This window comes from Copadichromis virginalis, linkage group LG3, assembly GCF_057382275.1.
Source record: "Copadichromis virginalis isolate Kocher_CV1m ecotype Utaka linkage group LG3, C_Virginalis_male_GT1.1, whole genome shotgun sequence".
In the NCBI taxonomy this organism is placed as follows: domain Eukaryota; kingdom Metazoa; phylum Chordata; class Actinopteri; order Cichliformes; family Cichlidae; genus Copadichromis; species Copadichromis virginalis.
Genome location: NC_140620.1, coordinates 61,735,195 through 61,760,203, shown reverse-complemented (window position 1 = coordinate 61,760,203; position 25,009 = coordinate 61,735,195). Strand labels below are relative to the sequence as shown.

At 43.1% G+C, this 25,009-nt stretch overlaps 1 protein-coding gene across 1 annotated transcript in view; it reads right to left on the bottom strand.

Moving 5' to 3' along the window:
• The window catches only part of LOC146716484 (protein NLRC3-like), a 368,054-nt gene extending 344,327 nt beyond the window's left edge, over nucleotides 1–23,727 (bottom strand). Inside the window, exons 1-8 of the mRNA XM_085452525.1 lie at nucleotides 22,092–23,727; nucleotides 21,906–22,007; nucleotides 21,044–21,145; nucleotides 17,938–18,179; nucleotides 16,030–17,821; nucleotides 14,343–14,519; nucleotides 11,875–12,051; nucleotides 7,950–8,123 (exon numbers count right to left, since the gene is read on the bottom strand). Coding sequence (XP_085308651.1) covers nucleotides 7,950–8,123; nucleotides 11,875–12,051; nucleotides 14,343–14,519; nucleotides 16,030–17,821; nucleotides 17,938–18,179; nucleotides 21,044–21,145; nucleotides 21,906–22,007; nucleotides 22,092–22,180 — 2,855 coding nt within the window. The 5' untranslated portion in view covers nucleotides 22,181–23,727. The remainder of the gene's footprint in view (nucleotides 1–7,949; nucleotides 8,124–11,874; nucleotides 12,052–14,342; nucleotides 14,520–16,029; nucleotides 17,822–17,937; nucleotides 18,180–21,043; nucleotides 21,146–21,905; nucleotides 22,008–22,091) is intronic.
• Between the last annotated feature and the right edge of the window lie 1,282 nt (nucleotides 23,728–25,009).

Below are 25,009 nucleotides of genomic sequence, written 5' to 3'. Positions count from 1 at the left end.
AGAGAGGACGTGAGTAACATCAGTTCTTTTAAGTGAAGGATGTTTTTGAAAATACTGAGAAAATGTCAGGAGGCGTTGGACAAATGGACATTTTTGATAATGGCAAAGAGGATTGAACAACATATGTGGTGAGAGATGAACAATATTGTCTGGCTAACAAAATAGAGGATGAGAGGAAAGTTGCTGTGTTCCTGAGTGTCATGGGAGGAAAAACATACAACTTGTTGCGCAGCATCAAACAAAAACTAAATGTGCAAAAGAGACCGAAAGCTGCATGAAGTAACTGAGAAAGACTCAAATGATTCTCAGGAGGATTTGGCATGCCTGGAGCTGTACACAATGCAAGAGAAAGACAATGATGCAATATGGCTCACACCAAAAATACAAGAGGTTGAGTTACAGATGGAACTGGACACTGGGTCTGCCCTCTCACTGATCTTATATGAAGATAACAGAGACAAATTCCCCAATCTGAAACTGAAACACACCTCAGTGAAACTGAAAACATACACAGGTGAAAGAATAACTCCTCTGGGAAAAGTGAAAGTGGAATATGAGAAAAAGAAACGCAACCTGGAACTTTATGTCAATGAGACTGGAACGAGGCCTGAGTGCACATTCTGTGGATGAAAGACTGAAACAGAAACTTAATAACCGTGCCCAGGTGATCAAAGATGGAATCAGCACCCTGAAAAATATTAAAGCACAGATCATACTGGAGGACAATGCAAAACCAAGATTTCACAAGGCACGTCCTGTACCTTATGCTTTATGCCCCAAAGTCGAAGCAGAGCTCCAACGCTTGGAAGAGCAAGGAATACTCACCAAGGTGGAATGGTCAGATTGGGCTACACCAATAGTGTCAGTAAGCAAGAAAGCAAGTGACAGAGTGCAGATCTGTGGTGATTTTAAGGTTTCAGTGAACCCAGTTCTCCACATAGATCAGTACCCACTTCCGCGGATAGAAGACATATTCACAGCAGTCGCAGGTGGCAAACACTTTTCAAAAACTGACCTTGCCCAGGCTTATCTCCAGTTGGAAGCAGAAGAGACATCCAGGAAATATGTGGTGATAAACACTCACAAAGGCCTATATCAGTACAACAGGCTGGTATTTGGTATCGCCAGTGTCCCAGCAGTATGGCAACGTGCCATGGATCAGGTCCTACAAGGCATTCCAGGAACAGTGTTTTCTGGATGACATAATAGTCACTGGTGTTGATGAGGAGACTCATCTGGCTAACCTAACAGCAGTCCTGGCCAGGCTAGAAAAATATGGATTGAGAGCAAACAAAAACAAATGTGAGTTCTTCAAGGATGCCATTGAGTATTGTGGACACAAGATCGACAGACATGGGCTCCACAAAACCGAGGACAAAGTTGAAGCAGTCCTGAAGGCACCAGACACTAAAAATGTGAGTCAGCTAAGTTCATTCTTGGGCTTAATTAATTATTACCACAAGTTTCTACCAAACCTTTCAACAGTCCTGCACCCGCTGAACTCTCTGCTGCAACAAAATGTCAAATGGAAATGGACAAAAAACTATGAAGAGGCATTTAATTTAGTTAAGTTAAGCAGCTCATTACATCAGAGGAGGTTCTGACACACTTTGACCCCAATCTACCACTTCGCCTCGCCTGTGATGCCTCACCATATGGCATTGGTGCCGTGCTATCTCACAAAATGCCTGATAGATCCGAACGACTACTTGCCTTTGCCTCAAGGTCCCTAAATGCAGCCGAGCACAACTATACGCAGATAGACAGAGAAACACTCAGTCTAGTGTGGGGAGTGAAGAAGTTTAATCAGTATTTATATGGACGACACTTCACCCTGATCACAGACCACCGACCGCTGGTGTCCATCTTTAACCCTCAGAAAGGTATTCCAACCATGGCTTGCGTACGCTTGCTTGGGCTTTGTTCCTGGGTGCACACACCTACACCATTGAGTTCAAAGGGACAAAGCTACATGGAAATGCAGATGGACTTTCACGTCTTCCACACATGCAACCCACCGAAGAAATGACTGATCCAGCTACTGTGTTTCATGTTACACAAATGGAACCCCTACCTGTCACAAGTGCTCAGGTGAAAAGAGAAACGAGCCAAAACACAATCTTGTCAAATGATCTTACTGTGAATGGTTGGCCGTCCTGTAGTGACACTCAGTTCTCTGCGTACTCCACCCGCAAAGACCAACTATCCGTTTGCCAAGGATGTGTCATGTGGGGAACTCGTGTCATCCTGCCACCCAAACTACGTACAAAGGTACTGGACTCACTGCACGATGGACATTTGGGTGTTAAGATGAAAGGTCTTGCTAGAAGCTATGTTTGGTGGCCAGGCACTGATTGTGAAATGGAGAATATGGCTAAATCCTGCATTGTTTGCCAGCAGACGCTGCGCCAGCCTCAAACAGCACCTGTACACGCGTGGGAGTGGCCATCTGCTCCATGGCAACGCATTCATATAGACTATGCTGGCCCATTTATGGACCAAATGTTCCAGGTTGTGGTTGATGCCCACTCAAAGTGGCCAGAAATCTTCCCCGTAAAGCAAGCAACAGCTGCCAGCACGATCAATAGTCTTTGGTCACCGTTTGCACGCACAGGTCTGCCACAACAGCTCGTAAGTGACAATGGTCATCAGTTTACTGGAGAGGAGTTCCAGTGTTTCCTTGGGAGTAACGGCATACGACATATCACTTCAGCTCACCATCATCCTGCAACAAAGCTGAACCAGCCAGTCGCACAGAGGGGAAACCGCTACAACAGAAAATTGACAATTTTTTTACTGTCTTACCACTCATGCAACAACTGGACACACACCTGCAATGCTCTTCATGGGATGAGATCTGAGATCACATCTAGATTTGCTGAAACCAGACATTCGCAAGGATGTCCAAGATAAACAGTCTTCCATGGTGGAAGCAACAAGAAACAAAACCAGGTTCTTCAATGTTGGACAAAAAGTTCTCGCCAGAGACTACAGAGACCCAAGTCAGAAATGGCATTCTGGCACGATTCGTTCACGGACCGGACCGCTGATATACACCATAAATGTTGGAGCCAACTTAGTCTGGCGTAGACATGTTGATCAGATTCTAGATGCAGAATGTCACGTGGTTCCAGAGCAACCTGAGAAGACACATCTACACCTCAAGATTCAGAAGAGTTTGCCCTCGCTTCACCACCTGAGGTTCAGGGTTTACGTGAAACCACCAATGTTCAAACACCTGAACTTTCCACACAGAGCACTATGGACTCTGACCAAACAGGCAGACGTTACCCTGAGAGAAATCGCAGAGCACCTCAGAGACTGAACTTATAGGTTTCCAGTTCATTTTGTAAGGAAAGCGGTTAAAATGTTTAAGAGGAAACAACCTACCTCTATGTTGTAAATCACTGAGTAGGTGTCATATTTCAGTTTAAGTACAATTATTGGGTTACGGCATTTACCTGAAAATATCTCGATTGTTTGATACTGAATGTGTTCATCAAAGCTGGATGGGAGGAACTGTGATGTATTTAGTAAAATCAGTCTATATTTTGTGGTAAAGTAGAGAACACCAAGCGTGGTGTATGTGCGCATTGATATGCCTGTGCCTTTCCACAACATGGTTAATAAAGTAACTTACTAACAACCAAAAATGTGTTGTTACTTTACCAGTTAAGTTATAAGAGAGAACATAACAAACTGGTTGAGATCCTGGATTAAAGAGGGAATGGGAAGGGAAGAGGAGTACAGAGGACTGATTGGTCGGTTCGTGAGGAGAATCACCTGAAACTGAATGTGGCCAAAACAAAGGTGCTGGTGGTGGACTAATTGTAATTTAAAATGTGAACATTTTAGCTTTCCACCATCATTCTCCCTGAGGAGTCGAGTTACGGTGACTTTGTATCTTCTACAAGAGACGCACAAGAGCAAGTTTTAAAAAAAACTGTAGAGGAAAATATGGCAAAGTCCCAAGACTTGCAAAAGGAAGCTTATGCTAGACGAGTCCAGAAGTACAGAAACCTTGTGTACAGCGTTGGAGATGAAGTTCTTCTCTTGAACATGAAACATGGAAGGAAGGGAGGAAGACTTGATCGAGATTTTTCAGGACCCTACACCATTCAAGACATCGCTGGCAAATGTGTGAGATTAAAAAACACAGAAGGAGCAACTTTAAGAAATCACTACAGCATTGACCATATCAAGCCGTACAGAAGAAGCCACCATGTAAATATCAGTGACAAGTAAAAATACCCAACTCGCAGTCAGACGGTGAACAGCAGCACAGACCTGAAGATGCCTCCCTGCCATCCTACTGCTAACCCTCAGTGCCAGCAAAGTCCAGAGGATTCATTATGCACCCAAAACGGCTGACACAAGGAGTTTAATTGTGTTCCAGGACCAGAAACACGTGAACAAGAACTTCCCTCCCAGAAACAAAGCTTAGAAAATGAAGGTGACATAGTGAACAACTTTTTTTGACCAGTTGGTCATTTGTTGCCAGTTTGGCGTTGCAACTTAATTGACTGTTGCATGACTTTGTTTGCATTTTGCAGTCTTCAACTCATATTGGATATAAAGAAACATGCAACGTGCACTGAGCTTGTGGAAGTCTGGAAATGGATCTGCCTGTCAGTAATTTTCTATTTTGCCCACCCGCTGTACCTTTCCTATTTCTCTGCGTGTAAATGCATGCCTATTGTATTGACTTTTTCCTGTTGTGGCCCGTCGGCCTTTACCAAGCGTATCCACTAGAAATCTCATGCATGCCTAAGCTAACTTATCATATTTTTCTTTTAGTAAAGAGGCTATGGCGTGCAAAGGATACTGGGCGCTTGGAGGCAGCTGTTGGACCATACAAGTTATTTTTCGAACACTGCAGGGGTCACGGTGGCTTTCTGATGAGGTAAGAGAACTTATCATTATTGATTCTGATTTCGAGGTTCTGCTCCTTCTGAAGTATTTGCAGTGCAGAGACCATTAATAGTTTAAAATGTGCGAGTAGGTCGGGGGGTTTATATAGCAAAACTCTGATAAGGTTTCACCCATTCACTTCAACAGGAAAAAATGTTATCAACCACAACACAGATGTTGTGACATCATAATACCCAGTTCCAGTATATGCAGAAAGAACCTTTATCAGCAATTCTATTCCTTTAGATGTTTTTGTGTACAGCACTCAAGCAGTTACTTCAAAAATTGTTGCTGTTGTTGTATAAACTCAGATTTTTCAAAACAGGTCATTGATGCATATCTGCACCGTGTTATTGACAGACGAAAGGTAAGTAAGAAATGTCATTTACCTACTAATTTTGAAATTAAAAAAAAACCCTATTTACTGTTCTATAACATTTTTGTATACTTGTGCAGAATGCTGCACACCTGCTCTGTTCAGTAGTTGCAAGCTCGTTGTTTTCTGGGCAGTTCAGATGCCTCAACAAGGTATGTTGAAAGCTCAGAAGTGGTCCAAACAGTTGACTCCTTTCTGTTGCTGAGGAAAGAGTTCGGTTCCTTTAAAGAAGACTATATTTGAAAACACCCTGAGACGCATGGTACCTAAGTAAATCCAAATTACTCTGCACTTCCAATCCCACAGATGAAGTTCCCAGTTGAAGACGTGGCTGTGCCCTGTGAACTTTGGTACACACTGGATTCTTGTGGTATGTGTTCATTTTGTTATTAATTTGCATAATTTGTTGTGAAGCAGTTTCTTGCACAAAGTGTTATTTTTAAATAAGTTTTCAGTGGCACAAACAATTGTAATTTTTAATTTAACTTTTTCTTTAGATTGTCAACATTTCTGCACAGAAAATACTGCTCATAGACCCCATGGGAATGAAGGTGTTTATGACAGGAAAATTCTGCGCAACTGGAGGTATGTATGATACTGAGGTGTTATTCTTAGATTAAAAAAAAAAAATCTTGTTTCATTACAAACACTTTTGTTCAACTAGGAATTTTCTGAGGATGAGAGGGCATGAAGACACCATGGAGTGGCAGTTACAGACTATGCAACACAACAAGCGACAGGATTCCAGCAGTTGTGGAGTTTTACTGTTAAAGGTAACCCTTATTCAAATGATTCAGTTTCTTGTTAGCTAGAATTAAGACTTTAAGTAAATTTAAGTGAAGTGAAAGTTATTTCGGTCAACAACAACAAAGATGATCATTTTACATAGAAGTACTTAATCATACAGTAACTGAAAAAGGAATAGGCTGAAACTTTGTGGCTTATAATTATCCTATCCTTTACCTAATTAAGACTTTACATTCTAATTATGATCAATCTCACAGTTTGCAGAACACTACCTTGATTTTGGAGAGGTCAGTGAGGTGTCAACCACTACAGAGCCAGTTGTGCTGGAGCGAATGCAGATAGCTTGCACCCTACTTGAAATCGAGGTAAGTCCAGTAAAGTCCTTATCACGTTAGTGCGTACTTCCAATTTAAATAGTGCTTTTCAAACAGCACAGTACAAATAGTGCTCTTCAAACACTTTCAGATAAGACCCTTCTCAAAGTCTAATTTAGACTAATTTTCCAGGAAGTATATTTGGAAAAAATGTACTATTATTTTTTAATTATTCAATAAATAATGTTTGATTAAAACCTAACTATGATTGTGTTTCAGGGAACGCTGAGGACTACTGCATTGTTTGCTCCATGTTAGATGCTAACGCTGACCGCAGCATGATTGAAATGGTAAAACAAAACAAAACAAAAGAAACACATAAGTCTTAGTATCATTACTTGCCAATCATAATTAAAATGTTGAGTAATAGTATTCACCAAACAGAATATGAGCCATTTATTTTTCCTTTCCAGGTGCAGTATGAATCTTGCCAAAGATGGGCACATTTTGCATGTGAAAAATATAAAGAGAGCAACCAAGAATATAAATGCCAAAAATGTAGCCAGAGTCAGACAGAGACTGTGCAGAGACTGTAGAAGGACAGAGCAGCAGCAGAGCAGTCCAGATACACTGATGATCCTCTGTCAGATCCAGAGGGACACACAGGGATGATGCTGGACTCTACATTGTGTCTGACAGTGGAGCTGTTCTCAGAGCAGTTCACTCTGCAGCACTGACAGTCATCTGCACTTCTTCTCATTCCTCTGTCAGTCACTGCTGGATGAAGCTCTCCTCTCCACCTCCCAGTAACATGGCCCAGTCAGAGCGTCTCTACACACAAGCTGCTGCTGCTTCAACCTCTCTGGATCATCAGGACACAGCTCCTCCTCTCTCAGCACACACACCGTCCTGTTTACCATCATCAGCTGCAGAGAGAAGAAGGAAGAGCAGAGGAGATAAACGAGTGTTTCCAGAGACTCTTCATCAGCTGTCAGTCAGTGATGCAGCACATCCAGTATAAAGAGCAGCAGGGACTTCAGTGCTGGGACTGTACTAGGACTCATTGTTGCTTCACTTTTTCTAATCTTTGGATTTTTATTGAAGTTGATGAAAATGTTTTTCCCTCCTAGTTTGAGTTTGGACTTTCATTCATTAGAAGAACCTTGGTGTGTCCACTCTGAGCTCTGTAGGAACCCCAACAACAAGCCCAACAATCCAGATGGACGGTTCCAGCTGTTAACTGGAGGAATTCCATCCAAACATCTGCTCTCACTAAATTCTTCCTCACCTACAGACTGTGTTCTTCACTGCTTTAAACTTGGAAATGAATGCAGTCATTGGTCTGCGTGCTGCTTTGTTCAGAGAGCTGATTGGCTGTTGACAGCGTTTGATCAGAGCGTGTCAGCCGTTACCATGGTGACCATAAAGGTCAGAAACAGGAAGTGTTTGTGTCCAATCCTGAAGCCTGTCACCATTCTCCTCTCACAGCTTCACTGAGAAGCTGCAGCTTTACAGGAAACACTGGATCTTTGTTTCATACTGACTGTGTTTAGTACAGTACTGCTGACAGCACCACCCACTCACTCCATCACTCTACTGACCTCAGAGTCTCCAGTCTGTAGTCTGGACTCTGCTGAAGATCAGACAGCTGCTTCACATCTGGATCCTTCAGGTTGTTTCTCCACAGGTCCAGCTCTCTCAGATGGGAGGGGTTGGACTTCAGTGCTGCTGCCAGATAATCACAGCTGATCTCTGACAAACCACAGTCCCTCAATCTGTATAAAGAATGAAAGATGTAAGTTTATTAGACAAAGTGTGAGCTTGAAATCATTCAGTGTTTCATCATCTGTTCAGAGCTGAAGAAGGTTCAGAATGTAGAAGTTTAGAAAATGGAAACTCCAAACAGCTGACAGAGTTCATACGCCTTTGTCAGGGTCAAATTCAAGCAAGACCATGTGAAAATTAAAACACATCATCCTAGGTGAACTTAAACACCTTTGTTCCCCTTTTGTTAAGACATAGAAAAGTACACCACACAAAAATACTGCAAAAGGAAACGGTCGCCTTATATACATAGTGTATAAACTCAAAATGCACATTTCACTTCAAATTAAGATTAAGGCTTTGAACAGATCACATAGTTCAGTTCAACATATAAGACTTTAAGAATGCACAAGCATCTACTTAAAATCTATTTAATTTATCATCCTTGATATTATTTTGTACAATTCCAATGTATTTTGTTCATCTCCCTTAAATAAACAGGCAGTCTTAAAGTATGAAATATTCATATACAAACACATATAAATGTGTGTACTGTCTCAGTGGCTGATAGTACCCCACAGGCCTCAGTGTGAGCTTGAAGACATTTATAATGTTTAAGTAGTTTAATGTGCAGGTGCTGACGATAAACACATTTTGAATGAAAGCCGGGGAACTTTGGTAGCACAGAAACAAGTGGCTATTCTTTGTGACTATATGGATCACTCACAATACCATTATTTCACACAAAGGCACCAAATTAATACTCAAAAAAGCTGCAGCAATACACACAAATATAAACAGTACTTGGTGACTGTTAAGTCTAATTGTTGAATGTTGCCATTGTGTTTCTTAAATTTGTACAGTCTTAGTTCAAGCAGTAGGATCAAAGCCATTCCTTTGATCCTGGCCACCTCTCCAACCACTCTGTGCTGGGGGAGGTTTTATTGTAGATACATCCTATCTGAAAGATCTGTTTCTTTTGATGTAAACTTCCTGGGTTTACGACCCTTTGGTCAGCAGGAGGTCTGACACACACACACACACACACACACACACACACACACACACACACACACACACACACACACACACACACACACACACTCTTACAGAAGTTCACACATATACATAAAATGCTTTGTCTTAGAACAAAGGGGGCGTGGCTTTGTTCTGACGTGTTTTGTGTGAACTGTCTCCCAATAAAAGGTAGCAGGAGGAGGTCAGATCTGTGGTCATTTTCGTGGTGGACACAGACGAGGCCTCCCTTTCGCAAATAATTGATCGATCGACTGTCTTGTTTTCTTCATGATGAATAAGTCTCTAGAATTAGCGGGGCTTGTGGAAACACAGACCCAACAGTGACAACTTTGCTTTTAGCCTTTAACCCTTCTTGACTACTTTTGATGTGGCCTCTATATTTTACCTTTAAAAACAGTTTATCTTGCCAATCTGTTATTTTCTCATTTTGACCAACTGTATCAGCACAATTTATCTAAATTCAGACAAAATTTAAAATACAAGTAGAAAGTGATATTTTGACTGTAAAAACCACACACATGTTTAACGAATCATCTTCATAACTTGAAATGCAAATAGAGATTGTACATTTTTAAAAATACGCACACGTTTTGCAAACAACAAAGTTATATGGTACTATTTACCAAAAAATGCAGCCAAGGCTCAGACGTTTTTCATATAATCATTTCAAACTATTTACAGAACAATCAGGTGTCAAACAATAGTTTGTGTCACTCTAACACATATGAGAACAGCACAGGGATAAACCTGCAGGTCTGACAGCAGGTGTGTCACTCAGCGTTTACACTGCAATCTGCCTTTGTTGGCTTTAAGGCAGCAACTGTGACGATCACTAGTAGAACTGACACACAAAACAAAACAACAGCTACACACTAAATACACAAGACAACAAACTAACTTGAGACCAAACACGGTAAACGTCACAAATCTCTCACGTATCAAAACTCTCTCTCTCTTTCGCTCACTCGCTCTCTCTTGCCGGTCACTCCTAAAACTTCCCCCTTTTGCTAAACAACCAAATGTCATGTTTCCATATCATTTTTGATTGGTCGACATGGTACATTTTCCCACCTATAGGGCTTTGGAGCGTGATGTCACGGGAGATGGGCCATGCCCCCTTCCGCCATGACAGTAGGCCAGCCAAAGGATACCATTTCAGCTATGGATCGTACGTGTTGTGTTGTCGGTTGCAACGTTAGATCACACGATCGTGAAGGCAAGAAGCTGGATAACGGGCTCTCTTTTCATCGTTTTCCATCCTGGAGGCAACGTGAGGGATCCCATGTATCCGATATTACTAAACAAAGACGTCAGGCTTGGATTGCAGCGGTGAGACGAGCGGATATCGAGTTCTCTGCAATCCCCAGCTTTTTGTTGGTTTGCTCACGGCATTTTCTTTCCGGTGAGTTCTAAATTAATTCATATCACTCTTGAAAGGCTTTTAGTGTTATTTTCAACATGCTGAGGTCATAGATAATGAGATAAAACATGCTAATGTGTGATGCTGCAGAACCACGTCATGTCGACTGAGTAGCTTATGATTTGGCATTATTGCAGGCAAACCAGCATATGAAATGGATGTAACAAATCCAGACTGGGCACCAACACTGCACATGGGGCATGACGACATACCTGTATCAGACTCGGACCGGCACTCAAGGCGTACGCAACGGAAGCGAAAAAGAGCACCCATCGGAGGTAAACAACCCCCCCCCCCCCCCCCCTCTAAAAACATACTAAATTGCTATCACTGTACACTAATCCGCACATAACTTCCAGATGAATCACACACCTGTCATTGGAATATTGGTGTACATTTACCTTATGTCTAATTTTATCTTACAGGCTTTCGTTATGCAGCTGCAGAGTCTGAAGGTGTGCCCCGTGCAGAAGTGATTGATGAAGATCTGACAGAAGACCAACAGCAAAATCACAATGTCATGGAGGCAGTGGACAGCAGTTGTGTTGGACAAGTGGAGGTTGAGGTACCAGCTGCAAATGTGGATATACTGAAGAAATGTAAACCTTTTAAAATGATGACAGATTACAAACTCTCAGCTGTGTCTGTAATCAAACCTCTGTAACTTTGCTTCACTTCAGCAGCATCAGCTCATGTTCACATGTTGATTCATGGTTTGCTTCAGTTTTTGATGGACTGCAGAATATTTTGAAGGTTATCTGCTATAAAAAGCCAGAACAGGAAAATCTGCTTCATGTGTTTCTGTTTGATCCTCAGTGACTTTGACACAAAGGCCTCTGCTGTGATGATCACACCTCTGATCAAGTCTCACAGTGTCAGCTTTGTTTTTATACATATGGATATGTGCTGATAAATGATCAGAGTTATAATATTTCCCACTGTCTGCTGTGTGCCGTGACCTTTGACCTGCTAAAGACAGTCAGCTGTGGATTATTCATTGTTGTGTCTGATACTTAGAACTGTGAGGAAGAACACTACACAGTTAATCAGGGTCCCCTCTCTCTGAATCAGGGAAGGTGGGCAGGCCGCGTGTGGGCCGCGGGCCATACGTTGAGTCTCACTGTTTGAAATGTGAACATTGTTCTGCTGCAGTCAATGGACTAAACCAGAGAAGAAGAAAACAGACTTTACCATGAAGATCCTCAGTGTGGATCAGTATAATATCAGCCTGATGTCTGCAGTTTAGTGTCAGCACAACTTTCACATCATATTCATCTCAGCACAACTAAAACATGCTGACTGACCTCAGAGTTTCAAGTCCACATCCTGGACTCTCCAGGAAACCACACAGATGCTTCACTCCTGAATCCTGCAGCTTGTAGTTGTCACTCAGGTCCAGCTGTCTCAGATGGGAGGGGTTGGACTTCAGTGCTGCTGCCAGATAATCACAGCTGATCTCTGACAAACCACAGCCCATCAATCTGTATAAAGAATGAAAGATGTAAGTTTATTAGACAAAGTGTGAGCTTGAAATCATTCAGTGTTTCATCATCTGTTCAGAGCTGAAGAAGGTTCAGAATGTAGAAGTTTAGAAAATGGAAACTCCAAACAGCTGAAGCCAACAGGAAGCAGCTTCAAACAAACACAACAAGAGAAAAAACTCTGAATGTTTCACATTAAAGTCGTACATTTATCATAAAAACAGGACAAAGACTTGAAAAAGTCGTGTTTTTCCTTCCAGGAACCACAAGGCTTCACTTTTAAAGGTGAAGTGTGAAAGAAATGGACATATTTGAAGTCCAACACCTTTTTCCAGTCACATTATTAAAGCAGACAAACTACAAGCTCATTTTCATTCCAACAAGTCATCTTCTGACCTGGACTAACAACACTGGTCTCTATGTGCAGCTGGCTGTGAGACCAGTGGTCAGGGAGCGTCTACAAAGTGCAACACTGAAAAAACATCACACACTCATTTGCTTCCATCATCCAACCTGAAGAGGAAACAGAGACGCCTCCCCTTCAAAGTAAAAGCTGCTCCTTTTGGACACAGTATCAAAGAAAGTCTACAGTATAACATAGAAAAGACAGAACAAAGTTTTGGTTGTTTTTAAATTGTGCAGAAATGAAACTACACTAAGCTCAATTATGTGACTGACATTTCATCCCATGTCAGTTTGGCCTCATCCTGGGCCGGATTATCCAGCACACACTCTGACCACAGGCCCAGGGGCCACGCACAGCTGGGCTCCATCCAAGCGACAGCAAACAAACCAACACAATAATAAAAAGCACCATGTGATTGTTGGGTCTAAACTCAGACCCCGCTGTATCCAGGACTTATTCCCATGAAAGAAAAACAAGGCAACAGTGTTCGATCGATTTCTTGCGCAAGGGAGGCCCTTCCATCTGTGACCAGCACGTCGAAATGACCACAATGGTGGCCTCCTCTCGCTGCCTTTTATTGACAAACTTCAAACAATAGTTTACAAAACACCTCCCCTTGCAACCCCGTTTGGTTACATAGACAAGGACTGTATGTAAATGTATACACTGAGTGTGTGTGTGTGTGTGTGTGTGTGTGTGTGTGTGTGTGTGTGTGTGTGTGTGTGTGTGTGTGTGTGTGTGTCAGACCTCCTGCTGACCAAAGGGTCGTAAACCCAGGAAGTTTACATCAAAAGAAACAGATCTTTCAGATAGGATGTATCTACAATAAAACCTCCCCCAGCACAGAGTGGTTGGAGAGGTGGCCAGGATCAAAGGAATGGCTTTGATCCTACTGCTTGAACTAAGACTGTACAAATTTAAGAAACACAATGGCAACATTCAACAATTAGACTTAACAGTGATCTTCTTACATCTTCAAGACAAACATAGGAAAAACATGAGCATATTTGTTTCCTGATAAAATGATGTGACAGGTAGAACAGAGTAAAGTGGTGGTGTTACAGCCTTTCTCCCCTCTGCTGCCGAGGCTGTTAGTCTCTCCCAAACTCAGCTACAGGACTTCCAAATGAATGAAAGCAGCAGAAGTGGCTTTACAAATGAAAGAGGAAGAGGAGAAGAAGAGGAGAGGGAGGCCACCCTGACCATCACTCCAGCTGAAAACATCACACTTCCATTAAAGTTGGTGAGAAAATGTTGAGCAGGATGAGCTGCTGGCTAATCTGGAGGCTGTAGCAGCAGCTCACAGTCACAGTGGGTTTCCACTCATGAAAAAGCTCTGGCTGCTTCATTTCTCATCTCATATCAGAGACTTTAATGCTTCACTGAAGCTGTACTGTGATGCTTCCATATTCCAGTAAGGCCTCCATAATGATTTCAGCTGTTCTGTACACACACTGTGTGCCCTGTATGGCTCAAAGTCTCTGCAGCCTGTTTTTATCTGCTATCATCAGATCTTCATCATCCTCATTCACATCCCTCACACACTCTACAGCCTCATCAGCACTGACTTCATCTTCACTGACTGATGGAGCACAACATGAACCTGTGGTGGCTGAAACACTGTCCTGTCAAACATCTCCCCGTCACCACTCCACTTCTGTCAGCCTTTAAATGAACCCTGCTCAAGTCTGTCACTTCTGTTTGGAGCCAAAAGGAAAAACTGTTGTTCAGTCGTTTGGAAAGACAACATTTCTGAAAGCACTCAAACTTCTTCACATTTGTCTTCAGACACATCCTGAACATTTAGGAACTAAAGAAAGTTTCAAACATCAATCAAAGACCTGAAATATAGAAAAACTACAACAGCCGCAGTCAGTGAACTCACCTCAGAGTCTCCAGTCCACAGTTTGGACTCTCCAGTCCAGCACACAGAAGCTTCATCCCTGAATCCTGGAGGTCATCATTTCTACTCATGTCCAGCTCTGTCAGATGGGAGGGGTTGGACTTCAGAGCTGAGGCCACAACTTCACAGTGAGACTCTGAGAGTAGACAGTGAGTCAGTCTGTGATGATAGAAAATATAAAATGTGTTATTATAAAAGCAGAAAATCTGCATTATAAACACAGACTGAATGTATATGAAGACAAAACAGAGTGAGGTCATAATCTGATGAATCTGCTCTTCACATCTGTGCTTCAGCTCCTCTTACTGTGTTTGACATGACACAACGATTGAGTCTCTCTCAGACCTGCAGACTTTTAATGAGAATCTTTGCTTGGCTTTAATCTGCAGATGAAGGCGGAAGATGGTGTCACATTTAGGCTTCCATAATGTCCACAGTCTGTCACTGAGATCTGATCCAGAGTCAGAGTGAAGACACACATTTGGACTGTTTCCTGTTTTGACTCCAGAACATTTTGAATGAGTTCAGCTCAGTGAAGAGTTCCAGCTGGAAAGATGATCTCTGTTTGCTACCTGCTGTCAGGTACGACTGTTCACGTCCACACGCAGGAAAAACCTGCTGACTGTTACCAAACGGAGCAGAAATCTCATCACTGGACAATAATGATGAATGAACTCAGAGCTGCTGATATCAGATCTGATTTCAGGGGAACTAAACACAGAAATGATTGGCTCATTTGAGCTTTCTGAGCCATTATCTGCTGGTGTGTCGCTAGTTGGCAGAAAATGATTTGTATTCCTGTTCAGGGCTTCAGTGTTTATGAGTCCAGATCCAGGTGACAGCAAGTCAAAATGATGTTACCTGTCTGTGTCCAGCAGCAGCCTGTATTCACTTTGAATATTGTTATAACCTGACATGGATCAGTTTGTCTTTGATTGGTTTGTAAAGGTCACTGTTTCCATTGGACCTGAGTGACGTACAAAGACAGAGAGGGAGAGAAAGGAGAGAGAGGATGGAGACAGCAAAGAGAGAGCAAACACAAACAGGTGAGAGTGGACAGGTGACCAAGGTCAGCAACCAATCAGAGAGCTTCTGTTTGACCCACAGTCACTGATGATGACTGCACATAACCAAGCAGTGTGTTACTCTGATATCAAATATGGATCCTGCTCTTATAATAATGATCATCAGATGATATTATTGTGTTATTTTGTAGCTGAATACGATGTTTGTGTGATTATCAGTGAAAGAAGCAGTGAGGAGGATGGAGAGAGAGAGAGGACAGAGGGTGAAGTTAGAAACACTAAAAGGATTTTTCATGGATTTCATGGATGATTTGAGTGATTTCCAGCAGGACACTTAAACATGTCAGTGGACGTCCTAAAGAACATATTCACTGATATGAAACGTGTCATTGAACAGGATTAATATCAGTGGAAACATGGTGGACACAGCTGTGACTGCATGGATGTGACACACTTCAAATCTGTTCTCCACTCTTGGATTTGGGATCCATGGAGCTGCTGCTGAGTCTGTACAATAAAGGAATGGTGTGGAAGGTTGCAGCGTACGGACACAAACACTTTGTGGTTACAATCTGATTTTATTTTCAAAATTAAACTACTAACCTACACTGATCAATGATGTTAATGATCACATCTGGACTCACCGAGCCTTTCTGCAGTTCCTCACAGCTGGAATCAGTCTCTGTCGTCCCCGCTCTGATGTTTTGTACTTCTGCAGGTCCAACTCATCCAGAACCTCCTCTGACATCTGCAGCATGAAGGCCAGAGCTGAGCACTGGATCTCAGAGAGTTCCTTCTTTGATCTGTTCTCTGACTTCAGGAACTCTTGGATCTCCTGAAATAATGAGAGGTCGTTCATCTCCATCAGACAGTGGAAGATGTTGATGCTTCTGTCAGGAGAGATTTTATCACTGTTCATCTCCTTCAGGTTGTTGATGACTCTCTGGATGGTTCCTGGACTGATCTCTGTCTGACCCAGCAGACCTACTAAGAGTCTCTGGTTGGACTCCAGACAGAGGCCATGAAGGAAGCGAACAAACAGGTCCAGGTGGCCATTTTTACTCTGGAGGGATTTATACATGGCTTGTTTAAGGAAATCACCCAGAGAGGACGTGTTGAATATATATCCCAAAAAGTTCTTCAGCACCTTTGTCTTCCTGTTGGTGTGACAGTGGAACATGTAGACAGCAGCCAGAAACTCCTGAATGCTCAGATGAACAAAGCAGTAGACTGGTTTCTGGAAGATCTCACACTCTCTTTTGAAGATCTCTGTACAAACTCCTGAGTACACCGAGGCCTCTGTCACATCCAGACCACACTGCTCCAGGTCTTCTTGGTAGAACATGATGTTTCCTTTCTCCAGATGTTCAAACGCCAGCCTCCCCAGCTTCAGAAGAACTTTCCTATCAGCCTCCGTCAGCTCCTGTGGACTCGTCTCATGTCCCTCATGGTACTTGTTCTTCTTCCTCTTTGTCTGAACCAGCAGGAAGTGTGAGTACATGTCAGTCAGGGTCTTGGGCAGCTCTCCTCTCTGCTCTGTAGTCAACATGTGCTCCAGAACTGTAGCAGTGATCCAGCAGAAGACTGGGATACTACACATGATGTGGAGGCTCCTGGATGTCTTCATGTGGGAGATGATTCTGCTGGACAGCTCTTCATCACTGAATCTCCTCCTGAAGTACTCCTCCTTCTGGGCGTCAGTGAAGCCTCGTACTTCTGTTAGCCTGTCAACACATGTAGGAGGGATCTGATTGGCTGCTGCGGGTCGGGAAGTTATCCAGACGAGAGCCGAGGGAAGCAGATTCCCCTGGATGAGGTTTGTCAGCAGCTGGCTGACTGATGACTTCTGTGTGACATCAGACAGCAGCTTCCTGTTGGTGAAATCCAATGAAAGTCTGCTTTCATCCAGGCCGTCAAAGATGAACAAAAGCTGAGAGACAGCCAGCTTCTCTGCTGTGACCTTCTGTAATGTTGGATGGAAAACATGGAGCAGCTCCAGAAGACTGTACTGCTCATCTCTGATCAGGTTCAGCTCCCTGAATGAAAGCAGAACCACCACACTGACATGTTGGTTCTCCAAGCCCTCAGCCCAGTCCAGAGTGAACTTCTGCACTGAGAAGGTTTTTCCAACACCAGCCACGCCGTTGGTCAGAACCACTCTGATGGGTCTCTGTTGGTCAGGTAAGGCTTTAAAGATGTCCTGGCACCTGATTGGAGCGTCATGGAGGGCGTCCATCTTGGAAGCTGTCTCCAGCTGCCTCACCTCATGTTGGGTATGAACCTCTTCACTCTGTCCCTCTGTGATGTAGAGCTCAGTGTAGATCCTGTTGAGGAGGGTTCTACTTCCTGTTTCATCACTTCCTTCAGTCACACGTTCACATCTCCTCCTCAGACTGATCTTATGTTCATCTAAAACCTCCTGCAGACCAACATCTGCTGAAAGAAAGAAAAACAATGAGACTAAAGAGAAAGAAAACTCTTCAATGTCTGAACAACACAAGAAGTCCAGTTTTCAGAAATGAGTCCATCAGCAGACAGATGTTCAGTCTTACTTTGTACACAGCTGCTCTGACTGGCTGTCTGCAGTCCAGCTCTGCTTCTGGATCTTTCTCCACACTGGGGACAGGAGGAGTCTCCTGATGAAGCAGACTGGTCCCAGTATGAGGAGATGCACTGTCTGCAGAACCAGTGTCCACAGCTGGTAGAGACTGGATCCTTCAGGACGTCCTGACACAAAGCACAGCAGGACAGCTGCTCCTCCTCACAAACACCACTCCTCTTCCTCTTCCTCTCTCTGTGAACACATTTCTTTATCACTAAAACATTTACTGTCAGTGAAAAACATCCAGATGTGACCAAACTGCAGTTTGGTCCTTTGATTTCATCAACACTAATGAGCTGCTCTTCCTGTCTGCCTGTCTCATTAAACACTGAGTGATGAATACAAACTCAACACTTCCTGCAGACTTCCTGACTTCACAATAAAAGCTTTCCATCAGAGAGAGACAGTTATGACTTTCACTGTTTTACAGCCGCTGTGTGCAGATTATCTGGGTCAGTTCACTCTGAAGCAGCTTAGAAGTGTCCGTGTAGAGCCGTGGTCTGACACACAGAGACTTCTGATTTTCTCTATTTAAACAAACATGATGAAGATGAGCAGGTTTCTCTTCTAGTATAAACTCTGTGTCTCTCTGGCTGGCTCATGATGGCTTTTCAGGTTTTATGTTTTGCTCTCTCCTACTATGGTTTTGCCTGCCTGGGTGGAGCTTGTAATGGCCTCTCGCTCTTGGTCCACACAGCTATGATGATTACACCACCTGTTGCTGATTCACCTGGGCTTACCGGTAACCATTTAACGCTGCGGCATGGAGCAGTTCGTCGCTGGGACATTGACCCTCCTGTGTTCATGATCTCAGCTCCTTGCTAAGAAATCTCTCTCTAAATTCACCAGCTGGGTTAACTTTGAGTATACTTTGAGTAAATATTTCCCCGGACCTGGTTACAGACGCTTACCTGTGACTCCCGTGTGTGGCTGTGTGAGTGGAGAGCAGGACAAGAGTGTCTGAAGAGGAGTGAGTGTGGACTCCCGTCCCTCTTTTCCCTGGAGCCCTGGACCCCCTCCCCGACTCACTGTACATATATAGAGCACTGTGGTTCACCCCTTTGGTAAATAAACTGTCACCTTTTTGTTTGTCAGAACTCAGTCTGTGCTTGAGTTCCTCTGTTAGCCATGACATCTTGTTGGTTCTCTGTCTTCAGGTCCCTGTAAGTGTTTGATCTAAAACATTATATTTATTCTGCTTTGATTGTTTTGTGTGCTGAGGGACATTGTTGCATGATCCACTTTTTCTTATCACTCTGATACTTTCAGAAAGTTGGAGAGCTCTCCTGGCTTGCTTAGTCTTTGCTCTGTACTGCAGTACTTGCACTGGTTTCACTGGACAAGTCTGCATGTGAATCTACAACTGATCTGACATTGTGGCACAAACACAGTAAACACTACGAGCACCTTGTTTCATGTGCAGTGGCTTTCTTCTCATTCTGTTACTGAACACTGTATGAAAAGCCTCTCACTGCCAGCATCCTTCCAGCCCCACGACAACAAGACCAACTCACATCTTCACAACACCAAGAATTTTTCCCCTTTTCTTTGGAGAAACTGAGAAGCCAATAGGATTGTAGCTCAAACTTGCCCACAGTCCTGCTTCATCACTGCTCACTCCTACCTGTGTTGGTGCTCAGTGGACAGTCATAGCCTGCTGCTAGCATGAATGCTAAACGTACTGCTGTGGATGATCAGCAGAACAAGATGTTGTCAGTTTGACTGTTTGCTGTATTTAAAGTGTTTTTCTCAGTTTGTCTGTATTCAAAGTGCATTCGGGGCTTTAGCTGACAGCTCTTTGTGCTAACAAACTAAACTCTCTTAGTTTAAGCCAACAGACCAAACACAAAGCCTGCTGCTGCCTCCATGGGTTAGCTTGTGTGACTGGTGTTAGATTTGTATTGTTGATTGTCATTTATGCTTAGAAATATTTACCCACATATGCTTAGAAGTGTATAATCATTTGTAGATTGAAAGAATGTCTCATCCTTTGAGGTCTTTAACAGCTCTGTGTAGCATGAAGGGGGAGTGCGTTCACTCCCTCTACAGAGTGTTCTGGCGTAGATCACACCTCCTAGGAGAGGTCGTATCTTCTCTTGCTGATATATGGCATAGCAAACACACGTATATCTGTTTAAGTATAAGAGCCTTTTGTTCAGATGGACCCGCTCCTGGCACCAGCCTTGGGGAGTCTTCACAGGGTCACATCTTGACCTCACACAGATCACACACACACACACACACACACACACACACACACGCACACACACACACAGGCAAGGTACTCTTTGTGTGTATGTAGACGTCATATGTTAATGAACCTATGCATATTCATGTAACCTCAATAAAAGAACAGTGGTACGGGAGAACGGACGAGAGCAACCGGGTCAGGCGAGGGAACGGCGCCTCTTCGGTCTCTCCCGTGCACGAGTAACATGAAGAACTTTGCCTACTTCGTGTCTTGCTAGGTGTAATTATATTGTCTTCAACGTTCCAGCGGATAGGTACAAGCTACAAACCTATCAACCTGTCTATGAAAAGCGCTTAATAAATAAACTTTACTTACTTACTAAAATAACAAACAGGGCTGTGAGAGCAACTGAAGTGATAAAAATACTGTTTAAAGATAAAAAACACTTTGATGTTCTCTCGTCACCTAACAAAGTCCAAACTCTGTGAACTATTTTAGCTTTAATAACTGTGGATTCAGGTATCCTGAACCCATCTTTGGACATTTGTAATTAAATATTTTAAAACTCCATCAAAGACTCCTGATGTGGCTGTTTGGAGAAGGAAAAGAGGGACAAAGTGGAGCGTTGAGCTGAGGCTTCATTCACTGCAAACCTACAGTTATGTTTTCTTATTTCTGCTGTTTGCATGTTCACAGCTGAAATAAAGCTGCCTCTTTGACTTCATCCTGTTGTGTTTGGGTCCAATCCTGCCTGCCACACAGCGCTACAGGACAAAGTCTAATATTTTTATCTTTTTAATGAATCTTTGGTCATATTTATCCAGGAAAACACAAACATGTAAAGGAGTCATCACAGTTCTCTGACCTCATTGGTCCAGGTGCAGCACTGAAGACTGGAGGGTGATGTTTGGACCAGTCACTCCTCACAGACGGACAGCTGGATCCTGCAGACTGTGACCTCTGACCTCTGCAGACACAAACATGTTTTATTCAATGATCAATTCACTGATGAAGTGAAGCAGCTGTGGTCACACAGACTGCAGATAATGCAGCTGTTTCCTGTCAGTAACAGTCCTCTTAGATTAGAGTTCAGCTTTTTACAGGAAAACAAATGTCCCTGAATGCAACAGTGAGACACAGTCTGCCTGTGTGGCTGTGATAGCTGCCGTTAGGAGCGCTCATGTGTTTGCAGTTAGACGAGGAGATGTTACCATCATGGACACGTTAACAAATCCTGCAGCATCACGTGGCACAAACACTTTGTGTTCCTGTCATCTGCAAGCAACAGGAAGTTCATTAATAAAGGCGGGATGGAGACGCGACTGTGATGGTTCTCCTTCATCCAGCTGTTACACACATCTGGGCTCACACGACGAGCCTTTGTCTAATACAGCAGCTGCTCTCTGAACACTTTTCTGAAGAGGAGCTGCACAAACCTTTGTTTGCTTTCTAGAGCAGCGTATCAAAGTCAAACTACCCACTGCTAGCAGCTGTTTCTATCATAGTTTAGGATCCAGATGTGTGAGGTCTAGATTTACACCTCTGATTAAAATACATAGTTAAAAACAGCCAATTGTGTCCAAATGTGTCTTAAAACCAGATAAACTGACAGTTACAGCTGAGCCTGTGTGTCCTTGGAGACACTGCTCTGCTACAGAGATGCATTTTAGAAACCAGGAAACATCAAAATCATGTAAATCAGAGAGTTCTTGTTACTAACAGCTCACCTCTCTGCAGCAGACACAGGCTGGGATTTAAAATAAATGGGACGATCTTTAGACGCGTCACTCTTACAGGACACAGAGCTGGGTGGAGGTCCAGGCTGGTTCCTGTGAATAATGATGGAGCAGTGATGTGAGTGCTGAGCTGTGACATGGAGAAGAGTCATGGACAGTTAGAGATGGTCATCTCACCTCTGAGCTTTGGTCTGGCTCTCATGTTCCCCACACAGAGTGCTTTTAGAGGGAGGGACTCCCTCCTCTCTGTCCTCACACTGATCCATGCTGCTCAGTTCACATCAGCTCACACACACTTTCTACCTTCACCTGCAGAGGAAACACAAATCATTCATGTGCACATCAACTGAGAGCTGCAGAGGTCGTGTCTGATGTGTTGGACTAACATCCATCTGAGACGCAGCTTTCATCAGTTCACTACAAAAAGTGTCACAGAGCCCAGTTCAGCCTCCAAATCCTCCATTACTGTAGTCCTACAAAGCAGCAGGTCAAACATTGTGCAATCGTCACATCGGGACGCTGCTCTTGCGGCGACCAGCAGGTTGTCTCTGTCTGTCAGTGTCAGTGTTTTAACTTATTTTTATTTTATTCTTTTATTCCTTTATTTCATCTTATTTTTTTTTTTTTTGTCTCAGGAAATCCTATAGAATCGGCTTGTGCTTTGTGGAACTTCTTTTAATGAAGATGGGTTTTTTATTTCGCTTGGTTTTATTGGCAATCCTGACGGTTGTTTGGAGTCAGTGCTTCTCTCAAACAATTACATACTCACAGGAGTTTCTTCTGGATCTTCGGTGGATAGGCCCGTCTCTGGACTCTTTTCACCCTCCAGTGTTTTCCAGCTCTGGATTATCCAGTAACCACAGGGGCACTTTTGTTTTTAACAGAGTCAAAGCAAGGAAGCGGGGTAAGAAGGGAGGCCTACGTCAGCGATTGTGGAAGCAAATACGGTACAACTGTATTCCTTTACCATCAATAATCCTGGCTAATGTGCAGTCTCTGAGGAGTAAATTAGATTAACTGCATTTGAATGTCGCACATTTACGTGACTACAGGGATGCATGTCTAATGGCATTCACAGATACTTGACTCAAGGATTCTGACCCTGATTGTTCTCTGGAACTAAATGGCTTCGGGGTTCCCATACGTTTGGATCGAGACCCCGGAGCTACCCAGAAATCGCAAGGAGGAGGGGTGTGTTTGTATATAAATCAGAAATGGTGTAAAAACGTGACCGTTCGTAGACAAGTGTGTCTGCCTGACATTGAGCTCCTCTCTGTGTCTTTGAGGCCGTTTTATCTGCCGAGGGAATTCCCACAGATCAACGTCACCGTCATTTACATCCACCCTAAAGCGAATCCTAAGAATGCGACTGACACCATCTTCAACATCATCCACTCACTACAATCTCTCTCTCCTGAAGCCCCTAATATTGTTCTTGGGGACTTTAATCGCTGCGACTTGAAGAAAACACTGAGCAGTTTTTATCAGTATGTGCACTGTCCCACACGCTTCAATAAGACTCTGGATCTATGTTACGGTTCCATAAAAGGTGCGTATACATCTGTGGCTGGCCCCGCCCTCGGATCCTCGGATCACAACACAGTGCATCTTCTGCCAGTTTACAAGACTGTACTGAGAAGAGAGAAAGTGAGGAAACACCACATAAAGGTTTGGAGTGACGATGCCTCTTTAGCCCTGCAGGGCTGCTTTGACTGTACAGACTGGTCGGTGTTTACAGAATCATGTAGAGACATTAATGAACTCACTGACGTTGTCTGCGGCTATATATCCTTTTGCAGAGACATGATTATCCCCTCAAAGGTTGTGCATTTTTTCCCTAATAACAAACCATGGTCCTCTAAAGTTCTTACGAGGCTGATTCACGAAAGGAAAAAAGCTTTTACTGAAGGGAATATCTTGAAAGTCAGAGAAATTAGGAAGGAGATCAGATCAGAAATCAAAAAAGCCAAAATAAAATACAAGGATAAGGTAGAGGCGGAGATGGGTAGCAATAACTTAAGGGTGGCTTGGGCTGGCATGAAACACATGACTGGTCACTGTTACAGTGACTGTAATAAGATGAGTCTCCCTGGTTTTAGTTCAGCTTCTCAGTTAGCCAATGAGCCGAATAGATTTTATTCAAGATTTAATGATAATTATAATCCAAGGAATACACTTGATTTCTTAATAGAGAGCACCAGAGGCCCCCCAGCTTTGTTCTTTGATGAAAGAAGGGTGGGAAATCTTTTTAAAATGAGTAAGACTAATAAAAGTCCAGGTCCTGATAATATTTGTGGCCAGGTGCTTAGAACATGCGCTGAGCAATTATGTAGTATTTTTTATTACATCTTTCTTTTATCTCTTCAGCAACAGAAGGTTCCAGAGGTATGGAAAAAATCAGTTATTTCTCCAGTTGCTAAGACCACAAAACCTACATCATTACATGATTTTAGGCCTGTCGCTCTAACATCCTTAGTGATGAAGTCCTTTGAAAAACTTGTCAGGAAGGAGATCCGGCAGCAAGTAGAGAAGCTTATAGATCCACTACAATTTGCATACAGGCCTTGTAGAGGTGTGGATGATGCAGTGGTCACTCTGTTGAACTTCCTTTATCGCCATCTTGATGGCGCCAAAGCTCATGCTCGGCTTTTATTTATCGATTTTTCTTCAGCTTTTAATACTATCCAGCCACATCTTTTAGTTGACAAGCTTCTTAACCAATTTAAACTTGATTTTAATCTTGTTGGTTGGATTTTAGACTTTTTAACTGACAGATCTCAGTGTGTGAGAGTAAACGGTTGTTTTTCCAAACAGCTGAACTCTTCTACTTGCTCACCACAAGGTTGTTGTCTCTCTCCTCTTTTGTATATTTTGTACACTAATGACTGTCGCAGCACACAGGCCAACAGGCATTTCATCAAATACGCAGATGACACAGTCATTTTAAGCCTCCTTCATGGTGAAGAGGATTCCCATGGGCCTGTTGTGGATGAGTTTGTTTCATGGTGTGATCAGTCCTTCTTAATGATTAACACCTTAAAAACCAAGGACATGGTTATTGATCCTCATCCTGCGCTAACAATGGTAAATTGGGC